Source organism: Numenius arquata, chromosome 1 (assembly GCF_964106895.1).
Source record: "Numenius arquata chromosome 1, bNumArq3.hap1.1, whole genome shotgun sequence".
In the NCBI taxonomy this organism is placed as follows: Eukaryota; Metazoa; Chordata; class Aves; order Charadriiformes; family Scolopacidae; genus Numenius; species Numenius arquata.
In genome coordinates this window covers 14982366-15007429 of record NC_133576.1, presented here as the reverse complement: position 1 = coordinate 15007429, position 25064 = coordinate 14982366, and the positions used below count along the sequence as shown (strand labels likewise).

Sequence of the window (25064 nt, the reverse complement as noted above, 5' to 3'; positions counted from 1 at the left end):
ATGGTAGTTGTGTATCAGGAAGGAAATCACTGCCCAGCAGGTGGTAAACCAGTCATCCAGCCCCACCAGCAGGTGAAGATGGAGGGAGGCAGGAAAGAGACATGAGAAGAAAGAGGCCAAAGAAGGCAGCGACGGAAAGTAGAAGGAGTCAATGAAAGGAAGAAGGAGCACAGTGGGGAGAAATGCCACAGGTAAAGCAGTGGAGAAGCAACAAAAGCTGAGGGAGAGGGAGGAAACCTTTACCCAGGACTGACTTATACTTGGAAATGAACACACCATGGGCAGCTGAGTACTAGTCCATACTTGAAGAAAAGGCTTTTAGTGCAACACACCAATTCATGTGTTCCTATATGTGCATATACAAAAGCTGAGTCACCTGTGGGCCTGTGCACATGGGCCAGGTTAAAAACTAGGATAATAACACAACCTTCTTAATGCCAGGTAAATGCTCAGGTGTAAGTGACAGATCCCTTTTCTCTTCTTATCTTCTCTCATATGCAAAACTAGGAGCCACCCAGATGGGGGAATCCTGTACCTCAGCAGCACCTTCCCCTAGATGAAGGCATCTATAATGGCATTATCTACTTGGAGACTAACACTGCCTACTTTTTTGGCTGTATCATGGGCTATTTAACGCATTAACATTGTCAGGAAGAAAGCAGTATCGGTCTTAATTGTGTATTGGCCCATAAAGGATTTAAAGGCAAGAGTTCCATCCTCTGCACTTCCTTCAGCATCCCCAGCTTAGAGAGGGATTGCCTCCTCCAGCCTTGACCATGCTGGCTATGCTGAGTCTGATGGGACCACCAAGACTTATATCGCTTGTGAAGAGCAAACTGTTTGGGGAGAAGAGTTGGGGAGTACAATACGTGATTCTCTAAGGATCCTCTATTGAGTGAACTGAAAAGGAGAGAAGGGAAGAGGTGAGCTAAAGGTCTTACCTGGTATCATCTCTGTACCACTCGAAATCAGGCGTGGGCACTGCTGATGCCTCGCACCGGAGTAAGGCTTGTCGTCCTGTGGCCGCTTCATTGCTCTTGGACTCTGTGATGGTGGGAGGGTCTGCAGGAAGGAAACACATGGTCACTTCACACATTTCCAGGTGGAAAGAAACAGTGAAACTATGTCAAGGCTGGCTTCCTCATGCAAACCATTCGGGTGGTGGAGGCCCACAGCTGCTGTTTGCTGTGGCACGTGCTCTCCCCTGCTCCTCTGGAGAATACCTACTCTTTGAACTCTCCCTAATACACTGTGTTAGCATCACTCCTTATGCGTGCTTCTCTTCAGCGACACTGAATAACGTTCTGTCATAAATGCATAGGCATACGCAGGCAGAGTTAAGGTTAATGATGGACTTCTGTAATTTATGAATATTTACCTGTGGATCTCTAGTTCACATGGGCTCATCAGAGACAAGAAGATGAGAGAAATACTTCATCAAGGGTAAAGGAAGACAGCAAAAGTAAAAGGAATAAAGTAGGAATTTAACACTAGCATGAAAATTATTTTTCATACAACCTCTGTGTCAAAACTAATAAGAAAGGAAAGGACTGAGGCTACATGTATGAGACAAATACATTCACAGCTTAAAAGGGAAGAGATTTTGAGGAGCTGTGAGTGGAACTTTTAGAGCCAGACCACTTGTTGAGGCACTTTCCTTAGGTGTCTAAGGTTACAAATTCTGCCCAAACCTTCCTGGACATCATGCTTTGTCACAACTCCAAGAGTGCTTGCTCATGACTGCTCTGTGTGAAGCTTGTCCTCAGCCCAGCACGGTGCTCCCACCTCTGCTTACTTTGAAGCCTGAGAGCTGTTCCACGGGCAAACAAAACTTGGGGAACATATAGGTGTGCTCCGCTGGACCTAGGTCTCAGTGCTGGCTGGGTGCTGGGTAGGGTAGGCACTGACAGCTTCAATCCCAGCCCCATGTTCAAAATGTTAAGCGACAAGCTTTACATGTTAAAAGGCAGAATTATTTCCACCTGGCTGCTGAGAGGGATCAGGGAATAAGTGCCTTGTCTCTCATCACTAATACTTGCATACCCTGAGATTACAGGGCTGCAACTCAGATGGCTACTTTGCTGAGACTCAAGTTACCATAACGCACACTCTGCGTGTACAGAGTACAGCTCTGACATCTGTATCCATCCCAGCACTGAAAGGCAAAAAAAAAGAATCAAAATGGATTGCGTTAGTCAAAGAAAAAATAATTCTGTGTGGAAAATGTATGGAAAGAAGTTTGTTTGTGAACACATTAGCCATCTCAATGTGATCCCTTTCCTGACCTTAATCGGGATTTTATGCAGGGCTTTAGGGATATTGCAGTGCGCCCTCTAACATCATAAATATTAATAAGTGTACATAAATAGGATCCTACATTCAAAGGCTGTGGGTTCACGTAAATATTTTAATTCAGAAAGGAGGAGGGGTAATAAAAGGATAGCGAAGGTGATTTTTTAAGCATCCTTCTTCGATTTTTTGGTTCGAGCAGTAGATCTTGCTGCCTGCAGTGAGACAAACCTTTTCCATTTCATTGAATCCAGCAGAAGCGGTGAGCCAGAAAATGAATGAGCACCTTTCTATGGGCCTAGAAAATGACCCCGGCAGCCCTGTGCTCCCTGGGCTGCTGCCAGGGAGCCCAGCCCCTTGCTCTGAGCAGTTCCTGCCTTAGCCTCCCTCCTTGGCTTTTCAAAGGAAAGAGCCCAGATGTGGAAAAGCCATACCTCAGCTGGCAACACTTTTGTAAAGGCCCTGCTGGCTCTGAGGGCAGAGCTTTGCCCCGCGAAGGGCAGTCTGCTTGCTGCAGTGCTCTCTTAAGAGAAGTCACAGGCGGTGGCCCTGAACAAACCAGCCTGTTGTACCCAGAAAGCAGCCACTCTGTGCTTAGCTGTTTGCTGCCGGGGAAGCCAGAAGTGGGTTCCCTTTAGTTGTTTTCTCTCTGCTCTTGCCCAGGCCTCAGTTTCCCTGTCTGTGATGTGCAAGGGCCATTTCTCAGGAAGCCTGAAGGTGGTAGTGTGAGACCAAAGCAAAGCGAGGATGCTCCCTCCTGCAGTCCGGGCTTACAAGCTGCGTGCTCCATCCACGGTGTCAGCGAATGAAAAGAGATGGCCAGGAAGCTCCTGAGGTTGGGCAGGTTGCATTTTTCAAACTTACTGAAGTTTTTGCACTTTCTGCTGCTTTGTGGTGTAGTTAACAAAGCACAATAAGGAAAGATGTATGCAAATGTCTAGCTTTCATTCCCCAAACAGGACTGATTTTTTTCCTGTGCACAGCCCTCATGACCTCTTAGATTTTTTTCCCTTTGTTTTGAAAGATGTCCTGAAGGAATTTAGAAGTTGCTTACATTACAAATTGGGCCACATAAGAATATTACAATACTCTACCACATTATATTTTCATATATTCCAACAGCAAAGATGTTTAAGATCTTACTGTAGCATAGTTATTATGAGTTGAAACTAAGTCAAAATCAAACATTCTGACTTTATACAAACAATCTGTTTCAACCATCGTTGAAATTATGTTTCACAGAAATATTTGAAAATATTAATTGCTTCTCGTGGAATGTCTCGGGTTTATAAACTCAGCTGTTTTTGACAGGAAAAAACCCTTACCAGTTTTAGTGCAGAAAATCTGCTACTATAGTTTCACATTAATGCTAGGTTTGGCCCTTGAAGCAGCTGGTATTAAACCACTGCCACCCAACTTCTATGGGAATTATAAAAAACTCCGTGTATTCTGAAGATGCTACAGGGACCCTATAACCTTGATGTCTAAGCAAGACAGACAAGTTGATCTGATGTGATGGCCCAAAGGGAAAAAAAGAGACAAAGAGCAAGAATGGTATTAAAATGTGCTAAAATCACCTGTGGTGGCAAATTAGACTGGGATGGGCTGAAGCACTTGTTGCCTTCAGCTCTCTGCCCTAACCCACTCCCCAAGAGTGCTACCCATGAATTAAGGCCATGCATATGCACATGCACCCTGAATCATGTCTGTAACACTCTTCAATTTCAGTTTAAGTTAATATTCTCGTGTGTAAACTGAAGAAGGTCATGAGAGGATACACCTCCCATTCATTCATCCCTGCTGCAGAGGTATTAGCCTCCAAACAAGGAAACAGAGAAGGTAGATAGGGATATTCACTTTAAATCATGCCAGTGCCAAATATGAGCCATACAAATATGGAGGTCGACATATACACACGTAAGATTATAAGAGTAACAAAAGTCTGAAATATCTTGTGTCACTGTGAGAGGAGCACACCAGCAGAGTGAAGTGGATATCAGTCTAAGCATATACGGGTGATGGGATCCACACCCCACTTGTACATAGGTGTGCATGTAAGCCACGGAGCTAACTGTGCCTCTCAGTATTTTTCAGTGGATTGCCGTATCCTTTGGTCAAACCCCTTTCTGCATTGCATTGGTGCACAGAGGGTCTCTTAGAGAGGGCTTTATGCTAATGACATAAAACCAGCATAAAAGTCAAGTTTTTGCACCCTCTCATTAACACGTCTCTACCACACGTCCCCCCAGGCCCCTGGGCTGTGAAACCCATGTAGGCACTGCTGAGATGGCTGGGTACAGGCAGGCGGGTGTTTGCTCTCAGCCGTCTGAACCCTCCCTTATCTTTCCTTGCTGCCTTGCTGAAGCTTCTCTTCATGCTACTCTTCTCCTGAATAACAATGAGTGAAAACAAGGCATTGCCAGCGTTTCTGAGGGGAGAGACAGGGGCAACTTGCAGCTCTTCTCTTTTTTTTTTCTCTCTCTCTCTCATTTTCTTTCTTTTCTTATATATTACCACACTTAAAGCACAAACTATACCCTGCGATAAGTGTCTGATTGCAGATAGTTTCCTCAGCGCTCCCCCCGCCTTCAGATCACATAATATATGCCCAGAAAAGCTTCTCTATTTATCCTTAAGTCACCCCTGCCGGCGGGCAAAGCTCTCCCCATTGACCCACTCCAGTTGCGATATACTCACAGTTCACAGTGACCCGGACTTGCTTGACGTCTGCTGAAGCAACCTCGTTGGCAGCTTTGCATTCATATTTGCCCGATTGCTCTCGCGTGATCCCTAGGATCTCCAGATACTCTTCCTCGCCTTCAAACTCTCTGCCTGGTAGGATGGAAAAACACAGATGGTGGCTCTGTTAGGCATTCAGATTTGGGAAGCTTTCTGCTTAATTGCTATGGAGGAACAATCACAACAGGGATTCTGAAAATAAACAACAGTCATGAGCATTTTTAAAGTTATTTCAGAAGCCATATCAGGAAGATACTAGCATTTTATTTAGTTATGGAAAACTTGGGTTCTGAAAATCTGGAAGGAAGCATACAAGCAGTATCAAAGTGTTTCATCTCACAGGCTGTCCAGGCCAAGAAGCAAAATCTCCACCAGGTGAGACCAGAGTAAGTTCATTGGTGTGATGGCTGATTACCAGGGGAGGTTAGTCGGCCTGTGGCTGATGGGCTGGTTCAGGGCCAGCTCGGTCCTCAGACAGGGTGGTGTGTTTTCAGCACCCTTTTCTCCACTGCGAAACTGTGAAAAACGTCTTTCTGTCTCTCAGAGCAACCACCACCCTGAAATGCCATCGATCAGATTGAGCTACCGTTAAACACGGGCAAACTGAGAGAAACAAAGTGTAATTTGATCCACAGAGACCAATAATCATCACGAAGCCCTGATCTACTGTACATACGAAATTACATATTTAAACCGTGCTGCCTCTCTAACACGTTTCTGAAAGCAGCGACTTGAGCGTTGGGGTTACAGCCCAGGGCAGGAATCAGGGGAGGTCTGTGGCCTTGCTTTTAATTCACTGTATGACCTTGGGTGAGTCACTCCACTGCTCTCCCTCTGCGAACTGCAGATAATAGGCCCCCTCTCCCATCACCTCCTGGTCAGAGAAGGGCGGTGAGGTTAACCCATGTAAAACACATTAGAATTGTTGGATGAAAAGTGCCAGGGAAGCATGAAATATTAGGATTAGTATATCTACCCTATTCCTTTGGAAAGCAAAGTATAGCTCCTCCTGGAAAGAATCTGAACCACATTGGCAGCAGTGTGAAGGGAGATGCTTCCCTCCTCTGAGAGGGCTGCAAGCACTGATCTGCAGCATGTAAAGCCACAAGCCCCAGCTGCGTGCCTGTGTATGTTTAGAGAAAACATTCCCCAACCCTCAAAGGGCGAAAGCCAGATTTAAAAAAAAAAACAAAACAAAACAACAAAAAAAGGTCAGCTCACAAGGGCTCCCATTCATGTTGCTCACAGAGTGGTCAGATTTTCCAAAGCAACTCTCTGCCCAGAAGACATTTTCTGCTTGATAGGTGCTGAGCACTTCTGAAACCCTGCCCACTTCACCTAAGTTGTTTGATGGAGTTCAAATAGTGAGGACAGGGCTGTTGTCCTCGGCTCTGATGGTAAGCCCCATCTCTGGAGCTAAAGGTACTGTGGAGCCACCTGCAATGAGTCCCACCACACAGACACAGGTTTGCTGCAGCGTGTTGGCCAGGTCAGACTGGGGATGCCAGCTGTGTGCATTTCCCTTCTGCATCAGAGACAGGGACTTCAGCAACTTCAAAATCTGCTCAGAACTCTGTCCCTCACACAATTATTTTTGCCTTTTTAATTTCCCCCCGGCAATTTTCAGAACCATTGTAGGGTAAAACGACCCCCTGTCACGGAGACTCAGCATGAAAACAGCAGTGTACCTATTAAACTCATGCAAAGCCAAGGTTTCCCCTCTCTTTCAGCGGGGCTAACCAGCAGTCCCTTTTCTAGCTCCTACCAGATGTTCAGGTGAGTGGAAATCTCACTGCTATGTCTAAAACTTACCAAGGTTTCTGCATCCCCTAACAGTCTGCTGAAGGGCCTTACTGCATGGCAGCAGTGTATTTTACAAGGTAGGGAGGCACAGTTGGCTCCTGTTGCCCACTCAGTGCTCTGAGACACGGCTCGCAATCTGTGTACTGGGACTGATGCTCTGGAGAGCCAGTGGAGAAGGAAGCAGGGTGGGATTTTCACAGGTGCTTTTTTTCGCTGTAACTCATTAATATGTTAGGAAATCTTAACTCCTGTGGGACTAGAGTTAGGTGAGTTATAGTACTGGAGGGGACTTCAGTCACCATCTAGCCCCTTCCCAACCTCAAGGCAGGACACATGGGTCATGTCAGGAAGACAGTCATCCTCTGCCCCTCCAGCAGCAGAGACTCTGCAGCTGCTCCAGATGACCTGTTCCCGTGCTTCACTGTCCTTACCACTGGAGCAGTTCCCTGAAGCTTGACCTGAGTCTCCCTTGCTGCAATTTAAAGCTATTATTTTTGTCTTAGTCACTATAGACAAAAAGAACAAATCATTCCCTCCTTCTCTGCAATAGCCTTTTATCAACTTTTAAATCACTTATGTTCCTCCCTCAGTTGTCGTCTTTTCTTTTTTTTTTTGGGCTGAACACGGCCGGCCAGGTCTTTCAACCTTTCTCTATAGGCGAGGTTTTTTTTAGACCCTTGATCATTCTTGCTCTTTCCTTTTAGAGCTCTCTGACAAGTTCACATATTTCTGGAAGTGCAACACCCCAAACCGAACAAAGCATTTCAGACGAGCTGTTACCATGGCTGAATGCAGATGAAGGATGGCATCGCAAAAGGATGGCATCGCAACTTCTGTGCTGTGCTGCTGTCTGTACAGCCAATACACTGTTTGTGGTTTTGCCATAGCATGATTCATTTTTGGTGGGGAACTCTTTTAATTCCCAGATCATCTTATCACATACAGCTACCTGCTAATAGCTAAAGAGCTACCTGCTCTTTGAAAACCCCACCCCCAATTTGAGCTGACAACCAACACTCCCCTCCTTTTACAACAGCACTCCCAGTCGGTAGGTCAGCCAGTTGACTGGAAAGTTAATCAGACATCAGGGAAAGACTCACAAAGAAAAGGTTAAAATGTAATTTGCCTCTGCTTTGCAAATCATTTGCTCTGCAATTCCGCCTTGTTTATACACAGGGTTCATTCCAAGTGGGACTTGCTTCTCCTGCAATTTGCCCTTGTCACAAGACTGTCACAGTAATGAAAAGAGGGTTGAGGGTGACTTACCAGCTCTAATGGAGTGGCACCCTCATTAAGGGTGCTGTTAAGTCTGTCTGTCAGAGAACCACACCAATGGAGCTCTAAAGTATCCTAAAAGGGTGCATACTTTGGGCCTTGGTAAGAAAGGAAAGATGTTTTTCAGCTTCTCCCCGATATGTACGTGCACTTAAAATCTAAACCGTGCACCATGTCCGGCAGGAGAGCTTTCACAGCTACACACAACCCTTCCCAAGAGATGATGAGCTGCTGTTTTACCCAGTGGAGCTCTCTGGGAATGAGTGAAAGGGAGGGCTTTTGCTTTAAAGGGCATGCCAAAGACATCAATAGGGCTATTCAGCTCCTCATTCCCCTGCTCCAGGACAAAGATATGAGCATAACACTTCAGGGGAAGTTTCTGTGACAGTCACTCGCTGAAATAGTGGTAGCACTGTTCTTGTCCCTGCACTGGTGGCCTGTTTCAACCCCGGGCATCAACATTTTGCTAGAAGAACTCAGCTATTCTCACTTGCAAGATAGACCCTTTTGCTCGCAGCCCTGTCCCCTCTAAGAGTACATTAACCATTTCTAACAAAAAGCATTTATATAAAATTGAGGTGTCATAGAACAGATCAGGGAGAGGAAAGATGTATCACAGTATGTTAGAAAAATGTCAGGTTGTGGTATCTTCCACAGGGCTGTAGAGATGTTTTCACTAATTCACCTTGGCAGCCAGATTAGGTGAGTCATATTAACGCTAACCTCTAAGGCAAAGGGGGGGGGGGGGGGAGCAGGAACAGAGCTTTATACACTGAGTGAATTTACAAATGTTTCCATGCAGGAGCCAGCTTTGGCAGGGAGCTGATGGTTGTCACCATGCAGTTTATCAAAGCAGGGAGGGAGAAGGCTTGGACAATGTTCTTTGGTAGTGATAACAATGAACATATTCTATTAGGTGAAGAGAGGGACTCCCAGCTCCTGGCAAGTGTGCCACTCCATTCCCATCAGGAGAAGACATTTGCCTTGAGCGTGTCATCCAGGGACAAAATCCTGACCCTACTGCCAAACCTTCCTGTCTGACAAGGGTTGTCCCCTGGCTGTTTTGTCTGGTGTGGTACAACCCCTTCCCAGTGAGGGGCCTTCCAGGTTTCCCTGGGGGGGATGACACCTCGTGCAGCACAGCTCTTCTCATCCTGAAGCATCCCTTCCCACGACTCCAGGCAACTTTCTTCCCTGCAGGTTTTTTTGCCTTTCACATGTTCATAGTTAGCTTGGTTTTTTGCTGCAGCCCCATTAAACACCATCTTGCCAAGCTGTAGCTCCTTTACTCTGTCCCAGTAAATCAGAGAGAGGAGCTTTCTGCTCTGGAGGCTGGAGACAGAGAGTACGAGCCTGGGAGGCTTGACAATCAAACCAACAGGGAACGACCCCGAGCAGAGCGAGCCAGGCGCCTGCCGCTGCTCCGAGCTGGCAGAGCCCTTTTAGCACAGCGATCTGCGGCAGACGGCTTTGATGTGTGCAGGAGGAAGGCTTTGAAGGCCCGCTTGCCTCAGCCACATTTCCTATCCCCTGGCTTCCTAATTGGACCCAGTAAAGTAAATAATGAACCCAAAGAGCAAAGCCTGCTCGGCAAGGCTAGCCTGCTGGCAAGAAGCCCCTCTCTCCCCCCACCCTTTTGAGATAGCTTTGTACAACCCCATGGGCTCTGCATATTGTCCTCTGTTGATGTGCACACATGCCTATGCTATATATGATATATATAGAATATATACATTATATTCTGTGTTTTATATATTATGTACTTTATATATTTTCATATATCAAAATACCACTCTGTTTGCAGAAACACAAACTTACACCCTCCCCACGTATTTATGAGTTCTTCCCAACAAATGGTCCCTTGTACTGCCACACACCACCATTCTTTAACTCAAAGGCTAAACTCTTCCTTTCTTAGAAAGGACACACCCCCAGACGAAACCCCACTTGTACTGTGTGCAGACAGGTCTTTCAGGTAGTCAAGGGACCAGCAATGATTTCAGCCACGTGCTCTATCAGAAAGGCCTTTCCCCTCATGCCCTAGTTCCCTACATCTCCAAAGGGGAAGCTAGGAGAAACTCTGCACAGAAGCTAGGGCAAACTCTACAGAGGTGGTAGCCACATTTTGCTCCATCCTCTCCTGTTTATGCATCCAATACTGGGCTCTTTCTTGTGAAGAAATTATTTCAGTTGTCTCTTTTTTTTTTTAACTACTGTTGTGGTCTTAAACGAAAGTTCAGACCTACTGAAAGTATCTGTTTGCATTTGGTATGTGGAGAAAGACATCAGATATCCTGCTTCTGTGTTTGTTTTCCTTCCAAACCTCTTTGTAGTTGTGAAGAGGGGAAAGCAGAAGGGGTTATGCATCTTTGTTGGGCCCTCCTCTGCCTAAAACAAGATGCGAGGGGATAAAAAAAATTGCAAATCAATAAATGCCATTTGAAGTTTTTTTGTGTGTAGCAACTTCCAATGCTGAACTGCAGTTTTTGTTGTCTCTGCACTCTCCATTTATTGTTTATGGTTTTGCTCACCTAACTTTCCTTCTTTCCTCTGCACCTTACATTCCATAGGAACAGGCTTCTGAAAGACAAAAATAGCTAAGGGAGCCTTTGACATAATTTTTTTGTTTTACCTCCAGCTGGGATTTTTTTCTTTTTTAATTCAAAACTTTGAAGTTTTTGTTTATTAGTGTCTGTCTCCTCAGCCATCACAGATTCCAATGAGCTTGGCGTTTTTTTTCTGTCCCTTAGTTGAAGAGGCTTGTTTTTAGCAAAGAGATCAGTGGAGAGCAGCAGATGGTAGATGAGCAAAGGGACAGCTAGTGCTACAATGCTACAGCGAGGAGGGAAGGTAGGAAAACCAGCATGGCAAGGGAAGTGGTGAAAATGAGGAAAGCTTGAGAGCGAAAGAAAAATAGATGGAGGAAAAATAGAGGAATGAGGAGAGGCATAGTGGCTGGGAGAGAGAAATACAAACAAAGTGAGATTCTTCAGTGACTGAGAAAAGGAGAAAATGGTAGTCAGCTACTGACAAACAGAAACGCATTGAGACAGAGTGAGTGAGAAAGACGGGAAGCGAGACGGTGGCAAACAGAGAGATGTAAGTCACAGAGAGAGGCGCAGATGTCCCTTGTGTAAAGGGAGTCATGAAATAACAACTGCCAGAGGGACAGGAACAGAGGGGTCACATGTAGTAAGGCAGTAATTACTCTATTTAAGCAGCAAGGCACAGCAGGGTATTTATTGTTTAAGCTGGCCTTATGCCTCCCATGCCCTTAGGTCTGTAGCTATTACACATAAACCAAAAAACTAGTGCAGTGCCAGGGAGGGCTCTGGCCTGGCTCTGGCTTCATGAATGAGAATGAGTCAGATCCGGAGGAAACACCCTGGCATGGTTTTCCTTGGCGTTCATGGGACCTTGCTCATCAGCGATCGCATTTTCTCCTTACGTGCAAAGCTGGTTGCCGTGACTCCTGAGCCAAGGACTGTGCCCGAGGAGCTCCCCGGCTGGGGCAGCATGAGCGCCTGCTGGCACAGCCGGGGTTAAGAAAGCCTGTGATTTTTGTGGGGACTTTCTTCCCAAACTCCATGCACACAGCATGCAAATAAAGCCTTACGGGTTGAGAGTAGCCTCCCCAGAATGAACGACATCTCTGTGTTCTCTCTCTCTCGGGACAGCGCTGACCAAACCCAGCGGGAGAGACCACTTGGGACCACTCGCCATTGCCGATGTTTCTGCCCAGGAGCTGGAAGCCAAGAACTGACAGCTCAAATGCAGTTTGCATCCTGGCCATGGGCGCATGTCAGTGGGGGCCCTCTGCTTGAAGCAGCCACAGTAGATCTTCTGTGCCTCTGAATTTCCACTCCCTCTTCACTCATCTTCATAAATGACACCTAAAGGTCATCACACTCTCTCACACACAACCCTAGGTGTGGGCACAGAGCAGGTGTGCAATATACTACTGCATCTCAGCGACTGATTACACTTTCCAATCAAAATCCAAAGGTGAACACAAAAAACAAAGGGAACCACCCCCAGAAAAAAAATCCAACCCTGCTTTAGGCCAAAGCCTTCTATGTGACCAGAGGTTTTCTTCTGCTCTTTGCTGAACTAGATGAAGCAATTAATGTTCTTCTTAAACTTCAGATATAATTTAAAAAAAAAAATAATTTAATGTCAAAGACAATGACTTTTTTACTCTTTTTTTGTTTTTAAATTACTGAATTTAAAACAAATTTGCTAACACTTTTATAATGAACACAAACAGCATTTTTTGGATAGATGAATTGCTCTTGAACAAAACTTGGCTGTGATGCCAATGTGTAAAGTAAATTATGAACCATGAGGTAAATTAAGTTATCTAATGTCACAGCTACAATATTATACTCCCTAAATGTTGCATGCTGCAACGTGAGTTGTCATGACTATGCTACCAAACATCAAGCGCTAACTCTACTGCCAAGAAAATGACATATAAACATGAACAAACCAATAGCTGCACTGTTTCTGCATCCCCAAATTTCTGCCAGCTGCCTTTTGGAGGTGACTTTATAACATGAGATAGAAGGCACTATCAGCCAGAGGTGAGATGACACCAGACCGTTGGAGTGTCTTAAGAAGGCAGGAGTTGGCAAGTCCTCAGGGCTGAGGGGACCATGCTAGAACAGAGCTTGAAAACAGGAGGTGTGACAAAGAATCACAGCCCATCATAGGGGTTATTCGATGTGCACACATCGATGGCAGCACACCAATCACTCGCTCCCAGCAGTGTGGTCAGCTCTGCGGGGAGCTCTGCCTTCTTCCTCCATCACCTACGAAAAGAGGATGGGCCAACGGTTGCCCCTGGCAAGAGGAACAGCGGAGGGGGAAAAAAATCAATTGGTGTTTGTTTCCCACTGTGTTAAGCACAGGTAGGTAATGCAAGTCGAGAGCTGCTGCAGGGGACTGGGTTTTCTTGCATGTCATGGAAACCTATGAAAGGCAATTAAAATACAGCAGCAAGCAGTCAAGCGTTACAGTCTCCAGTGACTGTGAGCTGACTTGCTCTCATTTGGCCTCATGTACTCCTTTCACTGCAAGTTTTCCCATTCTGGACAAAGCACTCATGCTATCATTGTTACACAGTTTGAAGACACGTTCTTCCTTACAGACCCAAGGCCAAAGAAAAGATCAAAAGCAGTAAGTCCCATTTGGGGCAAGTTTCACAAGATGTGTGATTGAACCATATAGTCTCTGTCCTACCAGTGGTAAGCAGGGATGGACTGCAGTGTAGTCCCTAGTTTAATTCCACAAATCCTTATGTCAGTCCCAAATTGTAAGGAAACCTCATGTGATGGTGCTCAGTGGTACTGCCTGTGCCAGTTTGTCAATCTAGGAACTACAGGGTAGATCTGTGCTTGGTGGCATCTTTAAAAATTCTTGTTATGTTCCTTACAAGAGGCTTGTGTCTCCCATAGAGCAAGACATGCTCAATATACTATTGTGCAAGAATTGGGTGGCTTGCTTTTGTAGGTGTCCATGAAAATGTTTCCCTGTTTTTAAATATAATGGTTTTTTTCCCTTCTGCCTTATGTCCACTCATACTTCTTGTGATGAGGGGGTAAGAATGAACCCCCAACTTCAAACTAACTTAAAAATTACAAAAAAATTTAAAAAAACCCCAAACAACAGAGATTCAATTTAGCCGATAGAATTCCATACTTTTATGTTTGAAACTTGGATAAAGGCTTAAGAAATTAAAAATTGGCCCAAAGCCACTTGAAATGGGAAAGAGTATTACCTTAGAAGCTTACACATTGCTGTGGCTCTTTCTCTGCAAGCTGAAGCCAAACATTTCATGGCCAGGTCACACAGCCCCTGAATCTCCTGTGCTTTTGCAAGATGGCAGTTCCTGTAGCTCATTCCTGTTTTCAGTGAGGCTACTCTAAACACACCGAGTTCACGACTGAAACCTAAAGACCGGGATTTCCGTATCAGCCTGGATCTTGCCACCGATCTTTTACACAGCTATAGTTTTCAACTGAGGAAATGAGGTCAAAGAGTTAAGCCACCCCTCAGCAAGATTTACCCTTTCAAAAACATGTCAGGGTGTTGTGATGCCTGGCGCCAATATTTGTATAGGTGGATTAGCGCCTTGAAAAATCGTTTTGTTTGCTTTTCTGTTGACCACTCTCCTTGCTGCAATGTTTCTCAATTAGATCCAGCACAGTCACTGCCTGACACCATCCCCCACATCTGCTGCTGGTGGAAGGAGCAAAGGGGATATTCTCCAGGGAGCACAACAAGGGATCAGGAGATGAGGCTAAACGGCTGGATTTAGGATTAAACAGGCATGAAGCATTGCCAGGTATCAAGGCAAGGATCACAGAGGTTTTGAGCAGGGTGGAGTGTGCTGAGAAGATATTGTCTGGGCTCGCACGCTGCAGGCACTTTTGATCAATTGGGCTGGCTCCTGTGATATTATCATCTGAAGTTATCTGCTGTTGATTCATAGTGACAATAGTCCAGATAAATGATCGCTTCGGTCTAGGATATCTATGCTGTTAGCCACTCCCCTACTTTCCAAAGAATAAGGAATATCACTCTCTTTCAAACTTGCAAGGCACTGACTGTGAAGGAGGAGAAAGGCATTTGCTCAGTGACTAATATTGCAGCTTGTACAGTCCTACAGGGGAGGCAAGCAGAGAGGAAATATAGACCCTGATTTTGAGCTCTTTTAGCTCCCAGATGCAACTCTTCCCATTGCAAGCACAGATGTCGGTTGTCGGCAATATTGCAAATCATGGCTGTAAGGCGGGGTCTCTCCAACAGGGATATGGGAAAAAGAGGGAGTTCACCAGAAAGTAAGAAGGCAGAAAACACTGAGTAGAAGAAACAGTTTCAAACCAATTTCTTTCTGATTTCTTTCAACTTACCCCATAAAATTAGGAGGCGTCTGAGGACAAATCAAAAAGATATTTCACTGACTTTGTCCCAATTCCCTAATACTCTCTCTTGCCATGATGCTTACAGAAAACTTCCAAAAACTGTATTGCTGCTGGCATGAGAAGACCATGGCCCACCATGTCGATCAAAAGTGTCTCACTGGGCTTCACCTCTCTGTATTCACTTTTTACTGTCACGGACATCTCTCCCCTCTTCCCTTCCCAAACACATTTGTCCCTCCTCCCCAGAGGAGACAAACACTTTAATCTGACAGGTGCCCCTAGCTCCTACAGGGACCAGAGGCAGCCCAAAGACACAATAAAACATGAAAAGCCATCCATTTATGTTGAGGACTCATTGGCTGCTTACTGCAAAGCTCCTGAAGAGGCAGGGGTTTCATTAGAGTGCCTTTGCAACTGCACACCAGTGAGAGTTTTACAGTAACTGAAACAGCAGTTGTTCTAATTAAACCAACACAGAGGAGGCCACCTTAATCACCAGTGTGATTTCATCTTCCTTGAGGAGAGAGGGGAAGAGGAATCAAAATTGATATGAGAGAGGGAAGAAGGGGAAATATGCTGAGTCCATTTGCTCCTGGTTCCTCAATTTAGAACACTAAGGGATGTCTCTCATCTCTGTAAAGATTAATGTGAGCTTCTGATGGCATGTTTTATTAAATGGTTATATAATAATTAATGCCTGAAAGCAGGGTTTCCAAAAGCCACTAAATGCTTTAACAGGACAAGACCCAGTGGCTTTCAATGGCATTTGTGCTTGCAAGTCACTCAGGTGCACTGGAAAACTTCACCTCTACTCCCTTATTCAAATCAGTGCCTCATTTACTCCATCAGCATGACCTTGCAAGGCTATGTGGAAGAAACTGGGGGCAGAGGTGAAAACCATGGGCCCTCTAGGGAGAGGGTCCACGTTTCCTCAACCTTGGGTGGAGGGAGGAGGTGCCAGCAGCGCACGGCCTGAGTGAGAAATCCATCAGCTGATGAGCAAGTATCCAGACACCAAGGACGTCTGAGGAAATAACAGCACAATAATTCCCTTCCTGACTCTCCCAAAGCCTGCAACAGGGAGGCACATCCGTCCCTGAGCCGAGGCACACTGGCAGGCCAGGTAGAAATGCTCCTGGCAAGCTAGGAGGCCAGTGGGCCAAAGCTTAATAGGAAAACAGCAGTAATTTGTCTCCACCACTATTTATGTTTCAAGCCCATGACAGGCTGTCAGTGGAAGTGAGTGCTGCTAAATTTACTGCTTCTCAGATCTCCGCCACAGTTGCATACTTGACAAGTCACTTCATTTGAAGAGCTAGGTGTTGGGCTGGACTTTCCTCCCCCACTGCTCTCTTTCAGTAAAAGCCACAAACCAGCTGTCTTTACACTGCAAACTCTTCCCCTTGGGGGCTATATTATCGGGGCGTGAGTTTAGAGAAGAGGAAAGTTCCTGGCATATTCATTTTTAACCCCGATACATGCTGGACTTGTTCTGGGGCACTTGACTGCAGATGTGTGCCTGACAGGACACGCACACGACTGGACTGAACTGATAACAGCTAGGGTACAGGGCTGGGCATTCAGAGACAGAGAACGTGAGAGCGTGGTGAGCACGAGCGAGTACCAGCTGGGTGCGTGGGCAAGAGCTGCCCAGCATCGTAAGGAGACTCCATGATCTCAAAGGTCCCATCCAACCAAAAATATTCTGTGTTTCTGTGATTCTGTGAGAGCAGCGCAAAAGCTCATAGGGATGTGAGAGGAAATGCAGGTGGGTGAAAGAGTATGCGTGAATTAGACTGCACGTGCGTATGCGGATGTGTGGTTGGTGGAAAAAATGCATGTGGAAGCACGGGTGTGGGACTGGAAGTATGACGGAGCATAAACGTGATGACATGCATGGGGGAAGGCTGGCAGACTGGGTAAGAGGAGCGAGAGGACAAGGGCAGGGATGTGCCTGCGGTCTCGCGTGTGGGCAGCAGAGCTGCACATTGCCTGGAAATGGGTGCTCCTCCGTTTCCTCTCTTTTTTGGAGGACTGCAGTTCAGAGTGTCATTTGCCTCTTGCTGTCCCAAGTGTTGCGTGGTGCCTGCATCCAGGCAGCCTCATGCACGCCTTGGACTAAGCACCTTTTTGCAGGTGGGACAAGAGAAAAGGCCTCATTAATGGCTGAAAACCTATAATGGCTGGTTTCAAACATTCCTGGAAAGCAGTAAAGGGGAGTGAGGCTGCCATTCGATGACGTGGGCCATAAAAACTCCAGACCTTCCCTTCTTTTTTTTTTTCTAACTTGTCCTCATTGCACTACAAACACCTTGTTGAAAGGCTCTGGTCTTAGTTGTGTGGAAGATGCTCCCTGCTTTACGAAGCTGTGCTGATGGGCAGCACCACATCTTCTCAAATGCTCCAATTCTCTCTTTGGCCATAGGTATCAAGACAAGGTTGTCAGGAATATGATGTCATGAAAGACAGCCAAAGGGAACTGGGCAAATCCTCCTGCCCCAAGCACTACTTTCCTTTCTTCTATACTGCTTTTCCCAACACATATTCTTGATCTCATGCACAGGATCCTTTCATTTTGTTCTCTCATGTGCACTCAGTAAATTACACACATGTATGCACGCAAACACATACCCCTAGACAGAGTGTCGTGCAGAAGAGGACATACCCTCCTTTTTGCTGTCACATGGGTGCAGGACAATAGCAATTCTCCACCAGCCCTTTAGGAATCTGCTTGCTTTTCCAGTGGTGCAGGCCAGAGGCCCTTGTTCTGCAATTGCGCCGCATAGTTTATATGATTAAATGTAGCATCTGCAGCTATATTAGCTGGGCTAATAGTGACACGTGCTATCAATCCTCATACTTCAGCGAATAAACCGATCACCAGCTGGGGACAGAAATCTCCCTTTGTCTCTCATCATCATAACGTATAAACTGCAGGCTTTATGTGGGTTTCACACCAGCGTGTGCACGAATCATGGTTGCAAATGGGCCACTGCTCTCTCTCCTGGCAGATTAGAGTGCCACAACACTGACTGTATTGACAGCAGGCATATTGACCGGCCCCACAGTACATAGCATCCAGTCACCCCTCCTTTACTGCAGCACCTTCTCCTCTTTATCAGCTTTGCCACTGGAAGCACCTGCAATGGCTTGTCAATACTTTGTCCTCGCCCTGCTGATCTGTGGATGCCAGTCACACGCTGACAAAGATTGCCTCTTTAGAAACCCAAGAGTGGATGGAGGGAAACAGAGAGAGGTGGAGTTTTTGAGTTAGAGACTAGCAAATAGTTTTGGGTATCTTCTATTCTGTCTTTGGTTCACTGCTTTCCACGCAACATAGCAGACATTTTTATGAGCAGCTCATTCAAGGCTGCTCTAAATTTTACTGGGGGTGGGGGAGAAACACGACAATTATGCCCTCCCACCTGGCCTCCAAGGACCAGGAATTCATCCACAGTAATCATCCATGCCCTGCAGATTGAGGTCCTCTGACGCTTTTACTGGATAATAGCCCCTCTTAATAATCCAGCCATCCAATCGAATTACTTTTTATCACCTCTCCAATACCAATACTCCATCTGAATGCTCTGTGTAGGTGAGGACTCAGTGGAAAAAAAAATCCTGCAACTTCTGACCATAAGGTATTGAGATAATAAAAAAAAGTATGTTTTCAAACCCTCTCTCCCCAACACTTATTTCCTTATTTCTCAGATGCTTGCAAAACTGCTGTCCTTGTATTTCTAAGTCCAGCATTCCAAATGGGATGCTGGGTTTGATTAAAACAACTTCCTGTCTTATAGGTTATGTCAATATCCTGGTGGGATTTTATGCCACTAATCTCAGCAGTCTGCAACTGGAGAACAGTTGAAGGAGGGGAGGAATGTTTTAACTACATTAAAATGGCAAATTCACCTGCAGACTATTTTTTCACTGCTTCAGGAGCAGAAGGTCTTGAGATAATTTTGAGGCATTATGAGCTTGCATATACAGGGGGATGCAACAAGCAAGAAGGAGAGGGATGAAGAGAGAAGGAAAGAGAATGGAGAATAGGGGAAGAACTAGCAAGACAACAGAAAATTAAAAAAAATAGCATAAAGAAGATAGTTTGTGAGACAAAAGTCTTCAATAGAAGGACAAAAAAGGAAACATAAAGAAATGAGACACAGAGTATGAGATATAGACAAAAGATTGATTAAAGGGAATGGAGAGTGTTAGGACAAGCAAGCGGAGCTCAGAGTCTAAGCAAGGTGAATCATGGTGAGGAAGCAGTGGGCAACATAGCTAGTGTTGGCTGGGAATACAACATACAAGGCGTAATTGAGGCCTGAGTCTTTCAGATGTATTACAGTTATATTGATCTGTGGTAAACAGTTTCACTGCTCACACACAATACAAGGCTGCTGGCAGTGTCACTGAGGATCTCAGACACTTAGACAGTACGTAGACATGCACAGGACATATAAGTAGGAAGAGAGGTAGGTAAGATGTTTCCACAATCTTTGATAGTGCGGGCTAGGAACAGAGTGGGAACGTTTGTGCTGACTCCTCCTCCTTACTTTCTGCCTGCTTCATCACATTAAAGGCAGATAGAATACACCATAAACTACTATCCCATTTCTAGACAAACAAGGGTTCTCATTGTTACCTTCTGAAATACAGATAAGTCTTCTAAAAGGTCTCAGTTAATAAAACGCTCCATGTTATGATACAGCCTGCAATTTATGGATCAAAAGAAGCCATAGTCCCACCCACAAACAGTCCCACCACTGCAGGAAATCTAGAAGGTAATTTCCAGCATTTTCCATACAGCCCTGGAAGAGCGCCCATGCATTTCTTTTCCTCCTCTTGCCCTAGGCTCTTGCTGTGAACAAGCCCTGGTTTGCATGGAGGCCAGCGTGGGTGCCAAGAGGCTCAGGAGGAAAGAAACACTGTGAGCCTCTCCAGTCACTTGTCACTGGGGTCATTTGAGGTTTTGGTGCCCTCACTTGCAAATCCGTTCTGGCGGGCAAAGGCTCCTCACATCTCCCAGCTGCATCAGCTTGTCACACAGCAGAGCTGGGTTGCCTGATGCAGACATGGGAGGGAGCCTGCAAGCTGGGATGAGGCATGCAGCCTCTGCAAGAGGGAATGGAGATGAAGCTCAGCCTGCAGGAGACCATCGGTCTGCTCCTAACGCAACATGAGAAATGGCCTTGCTTCTCTGTGATCTCCTGAATACACAGCTTGCCCAAAGAGGGTCTCATCTGTCATATAAAAAGGGAAGGCCAGGATCTGCTATGAGGGGGAAGAGCTCTCCACTCACATCTGAGAAGTCCTGGCTTTTTCTACAGCCCTATCCTCTTCCAGCTGGAGGCACTTGTACAGGGTCATGGGAGAGAGCTGAAGGAATGAGAGACTGAGATACCCGTTCAGGTATTTCTTCACTTAACCCAAAAGCCTTCCTGAGCTCTTGCCAAATGAAAATTTGCTGAAGGTGACATATAACCCGCTGAATTAGCATGTTTAGTATGAGGAAGTATGTTTAGTATGAGGAAGAGGAGGCTGAGGGGAGACCTCCTCACTCTCTACAGCTACTTGAAAGGACACTGCAGAGAGGTTGGTGCTGGTCTCTTCGCACAGGTAATTAATGACAGAATGAGAAGGAATGGCTTCAAGCTCCAACAGGGTAGGTTTAGACTGAACATTAGGAAAGAATTTTTCACAGAAAGAGTGGTCGGGCATTGGAATAGGCTGCCCAGGGAGGTGGTTGAGTCACCATCCCTGGATGTGTTTAAGAGCCGTTTAGATGTGGTGTTGGGGGATATGGTATAGGGGAGAACTTTGTAGAGTAGGGTAGATGGTTGGACTCAATGATCCCAAGGGTCTCTTCCAACCTAGACGATTCTATGATTCTATGATTCTATGAATTTGAACGTCCTTGGGACATTTGTGTGTGCTGCTCCTGCCAGCATGCTATGTTAACACTGTCTTAATGACTCAGGGATTCGACTACCTTAACTTGGAGCAGACAGTGAGTTGGAGGCAGGAAGGTCTGACTCCTTGTCTGTGTTTCTGTTTACTCAGTCATCCACAGAAGTGGATGATTTCTGCGCTAGCCCAAAGGCAAGCTTAGCTCTTTCAATTAAGAAAAATGAAAGAATAGACATCTAGTAGCCCTCAGAGACACAGAGATGGGTTGATGCTGGCAGAGAGTAACCAGCACTGCTTAGAGTCATAAGAAGGGAGATGGTCTCACTTCCCTTTCCAGGCAGGAATCCCACTGTCCACCTGCACTGTGGTGCTCATCACCAGCCCTGTGCAGGAGGGGATGCCTTAAGAGCTGGGGCAGGAACATAGGCCATGGAGATGCTCACCTATAGCCTCTTTGCTGCCTGCATGGCAGCTATGAAGGTGCTAGGAGCCTTTCCATCGCCAGGACTGGAGTGTAGGTGATTAAATCTCAGCTTAGGCAAGAGCCTTTCTAGGGAATGAGGCTGTAGAAATTCCTACTGAGTTTTCCCAGGAGAAATGCAGTCTAAGTTAGATTCAGTCTAATAGCCTAACACTTGTTCCTCTCTAAAAGCAGAAAATGCCCAAGGCATTTTTCTTGTGCTTGTGCAAAGACACTGATCACAAACCTGCATATAGCACCATATTCTGGGTCCCTTCTGCAGGGAAAAGTCATTAAGCAAAATCACACGCATACACCCAGCAAAAAAGGCAAAAGATGAAAAAAATCTGTGTGCAGAGGGAACAGTCACAGCTGTTTCAATTTATGAGACAAGAAATTGTATTTCAAAGAGAATACAGGAGTTTTCCCCTTTGAGAAAGTTATTAACCAGAATTCGCAATAAACCCCCTTCCATTTATATGCCCATAAACTGAAGGGCCCTGCTCGAGATTACACTGCATTCTGCAGGGCTCTGCCCTGCCAAGAAGAGCTCACCAGCATCAGACCTTGCCATCCCAGAGGTCTCAATCACCTCTCCTGTTCTTTGACCCATCACGTCCCTGCTTTCAATTTCTCACCCTTTTTTTCCCTTCTTCAGTCACATACCTCTTTTTGTCTTTTCACTTCCCCCTCTTCTCTTCTCTCTCTCCCTCCTCCTCTTCCCCTATTATTCTCTTTCTTATCTTCCAACCCTTTTCTCCTTCCACTCATAAATCTGTCTAAAAGACCAAAACCTGACTATAACTCAGTTGAGCTATTGCAATGACAAAAAACATTCATGGAGGAATAGTGTATGGGAGAAACATCTGTGAGAACAGATTTATATTTGCAGCTTTATTTTGCTTTTATAGTTGTCTGTTACATGGCTAACACATGTAGTGATTGCTCCAAGAGAGATGGTGCCATATCACACCACATGACTGGAAAAGACTTTATTCTTCTACTTCAAAGCTGTAGGGAGGAAAGACAGTGGACTACGTAGATCACTGTCATTTTTCTGGCAAGGTTGCTCTTAGTGACATCCTAATGTCACAACACACTTTTCTATACGTATATTTGTGTGTGGTGAACTTTATGTAACACAATTTGTATGCAGCAGCCTGGAATGAAAGTATAACAAGCATTGCAAAACTGATATTTTCCTCATTAAAAAGAGAAAAATACTACTTCACCAAGTATGACCTAGTATCTCTATCTCCCTTTTGGACAATATATACTGTGCTGTACATACAATGGAAGCAGTAAATAAGTCATTATGTAAAACCAGAAGAGGCTTCCTAATATGGCAGTGAGTGTCTGGCATGCAGTCATTGATTTAAACATCAGACAAACAGGTAATGATTAAAAGATGAGAAAATGCCTGGTCTCACTCAAGAGCCCAATCAACACATTAGAAAAACCTTCCATACTTTTTGCACAACAACTCTCTGGATAACTCCTGCTGAGGAGGGTCCAAGGTGCAGAGTAAGAAGCACTACACCCTGATGCCCGAAGCCTCTCCATTCCGAAGACAATAGACTTCAGCTTCCAATGTTTTTAGTCTTGTGCTTTCCCTAGCACACAAGTCATGGTATAAATTAAGCAAGAGCTTGGTCTTCTACAGCAAGCAATGGTCAATACCCGCACCAGTAGAGGGAGGGTCTATCTAGGATAAGAGTGGCAGCAAAAGCAGCTGCTATTTAGTACTATAAAAGCAGCCTTCTTCTGTTTCCATTGTGTGTTCCTACCTCCACTGGTCAAGGAAGCCTCCTTCATACCCTGAGATACCTGCATGTGCTCATAAGCCTGTCAACAGCCAACCTGCAAGCCAGTGTCAAACAGGCTTATGCTGAACCACTCAGGATTTTGAGATTGAACAAAAACAAATTGGAAAAAATACAGCATACTGGAGACAGTCTTTAGGGTGAGCATTATATGAGTCTGACATGGAAGGAACTGACCATCTTACTGATTTGTACAATGCTGCTTCTCTTTCAATTCACCTGCTTTTAACCAGCCTCTCAGGAGACTCCCTGGTTCGGGGTTCACCTCCACACAGCTCTTCCTGTCCATCTCCTCCTTGTAACAGCCTTTCTTTTCCAATTCCCTCAGTATGAATATGAATATCTCTGCAGGGAAAAGTTGTCTTTCTCTGCAATCCCCAGTTTAATACTCTGACATAGCATCAATATCCTGCTGCTATCTCTTCCTTTTAATTAAGTTCTACCTCTGCCTTTTATGCCCCTTCTCCTTAAGTCATTCAATTTTCCTCTGCTCTCTGCCCTGTTTCACCCTTCCTGGTGGGGTTTGCTTTTTTTCCTTCCCTTTCCTCCTCTCTTGGAAACTTGCCAGCGATACAGCAGAAGGGAGCACACCGAGAAAGGTTAGGCAAACACAACATTATTACCAGAATCAGCAACATATTGCTCATTAAACATTTAAAATCAACAGTTGCTGGCTTGATCTGCCAATATTGTGAGAAATGCCAGTTTTAGCTCAAGGTGCCTCTTGTTTCCAAAATGGCTTTATTTATGATGTGGGAACTGGTGGCTGTGAGAACAAAACCCTACCTCAAGCGGCCAGCGACACCCAAGCTACAGGCAGCTCCATGGAAAGTTCCCCAGTGAGCACCAATCGCTTCTGCCTCCCCAGCGCCCCTGCTGCTTTCCAGAAACAAATGGATGTGTAAGAGCAGAGAAATGTGTTTGCAGGAGATAAATTATTTATCTGAAATTTACTGTTGTGAAGTCAGCGTAATTCTCAAATCCCCAGACATATTTTATGCACTGATAGGACATTTCAAACAGGGGCATTTGGACTCGTTTCTTCCCTCCTCCTGCAAGCATTAACACAATAATGCCTCGCCTGGAAAAGAAAAGGGCTGGTGCTGGAACTGGAAAGGCAGTAGGATAATATGCTTGTAGTTTCATAGCGTCCCAGTAAAGTTCTGTTTCTTGATAAACAAACCAGCACAACACTCCTTCCCCTCCTCCCTCTGATCTCTGTGGTGTTTGCCTCTTTCAGGAGTCCCTTGGGTAGTACAGGTATCTAAAACCATGCCACTGGCAATCTTATGAGTAGGCATCCAAACTGTGATTTCTTCTTCCCAGAAAATAATTTTGGGGAATTTTTGCCAATTATTCTGAAAGGGACAGAACTGGGTCCTAGGTCTCGGTATGAAGATCCACTCACTCTGAATTGTACTTTTTCGAAGCATAAAAAATAAGATTGTCCTCTGCTAAGGCAGGAGTAAAGCAGTCAATTATAAACCACACAGTTCACATAGCAGATAACCAGCCCAACATTCCTGACAAGCTCATGCCCACTGAGCAATAACAAGTCCCACAGATGCTCGCAGGCACCCTTCACTTAAGTCAGTCAGAATGGAAGCAAATATGGCCCAGCCATGTCTTTCCCTTTGTTCTGCATGGGTGTATTTAAACCAGTACATGCTCAAAGAGAAGCCAATGGCTTGCTCAAGGCTCTAGTAAATCCAAAAGGCAGCAGTAAAGACTGCGGTTTTCCAGGCTATAAGTGAGTATTTTTGAGAAATCAGATGGAGTGCTTCCAACAATCCTGAGTTCCTGCAGAGAAGTCCCAAAAGCTCCTCATTTTAACAACGA

At 45.4% G+C, this 25064-nt stretch overlaps 1 protein-coding gene across 2 annotated transcripts in view; it reads right to left on the bottom strand.

The window, feature by feature from the left end:
• LSAMP (limbic system associated membrane protein) overlaps window positions 1-25064 on the bottom strand; it is a 313903-nt gene that overhangs the window by 24900 nt on the left and 263939 nt on the right. For both annotated transcript variants that reach the window (XM_074156510.1, XM_074155709.1), the window contains exons 4-5: window positions 4987-5121; window positions 942-1062 (exon numbers count right to left, since the gene is read on the bottom strand). In XM_074156510.1, the coding sequence (XP_074012611.1) occupies window positions 942-1062; window positions 4987-5121 (256 nt within the window). The remainder of the gene's footprint in view (window positions 1-941; window positions 1063-4986; window positions 5122-25064) is intronic.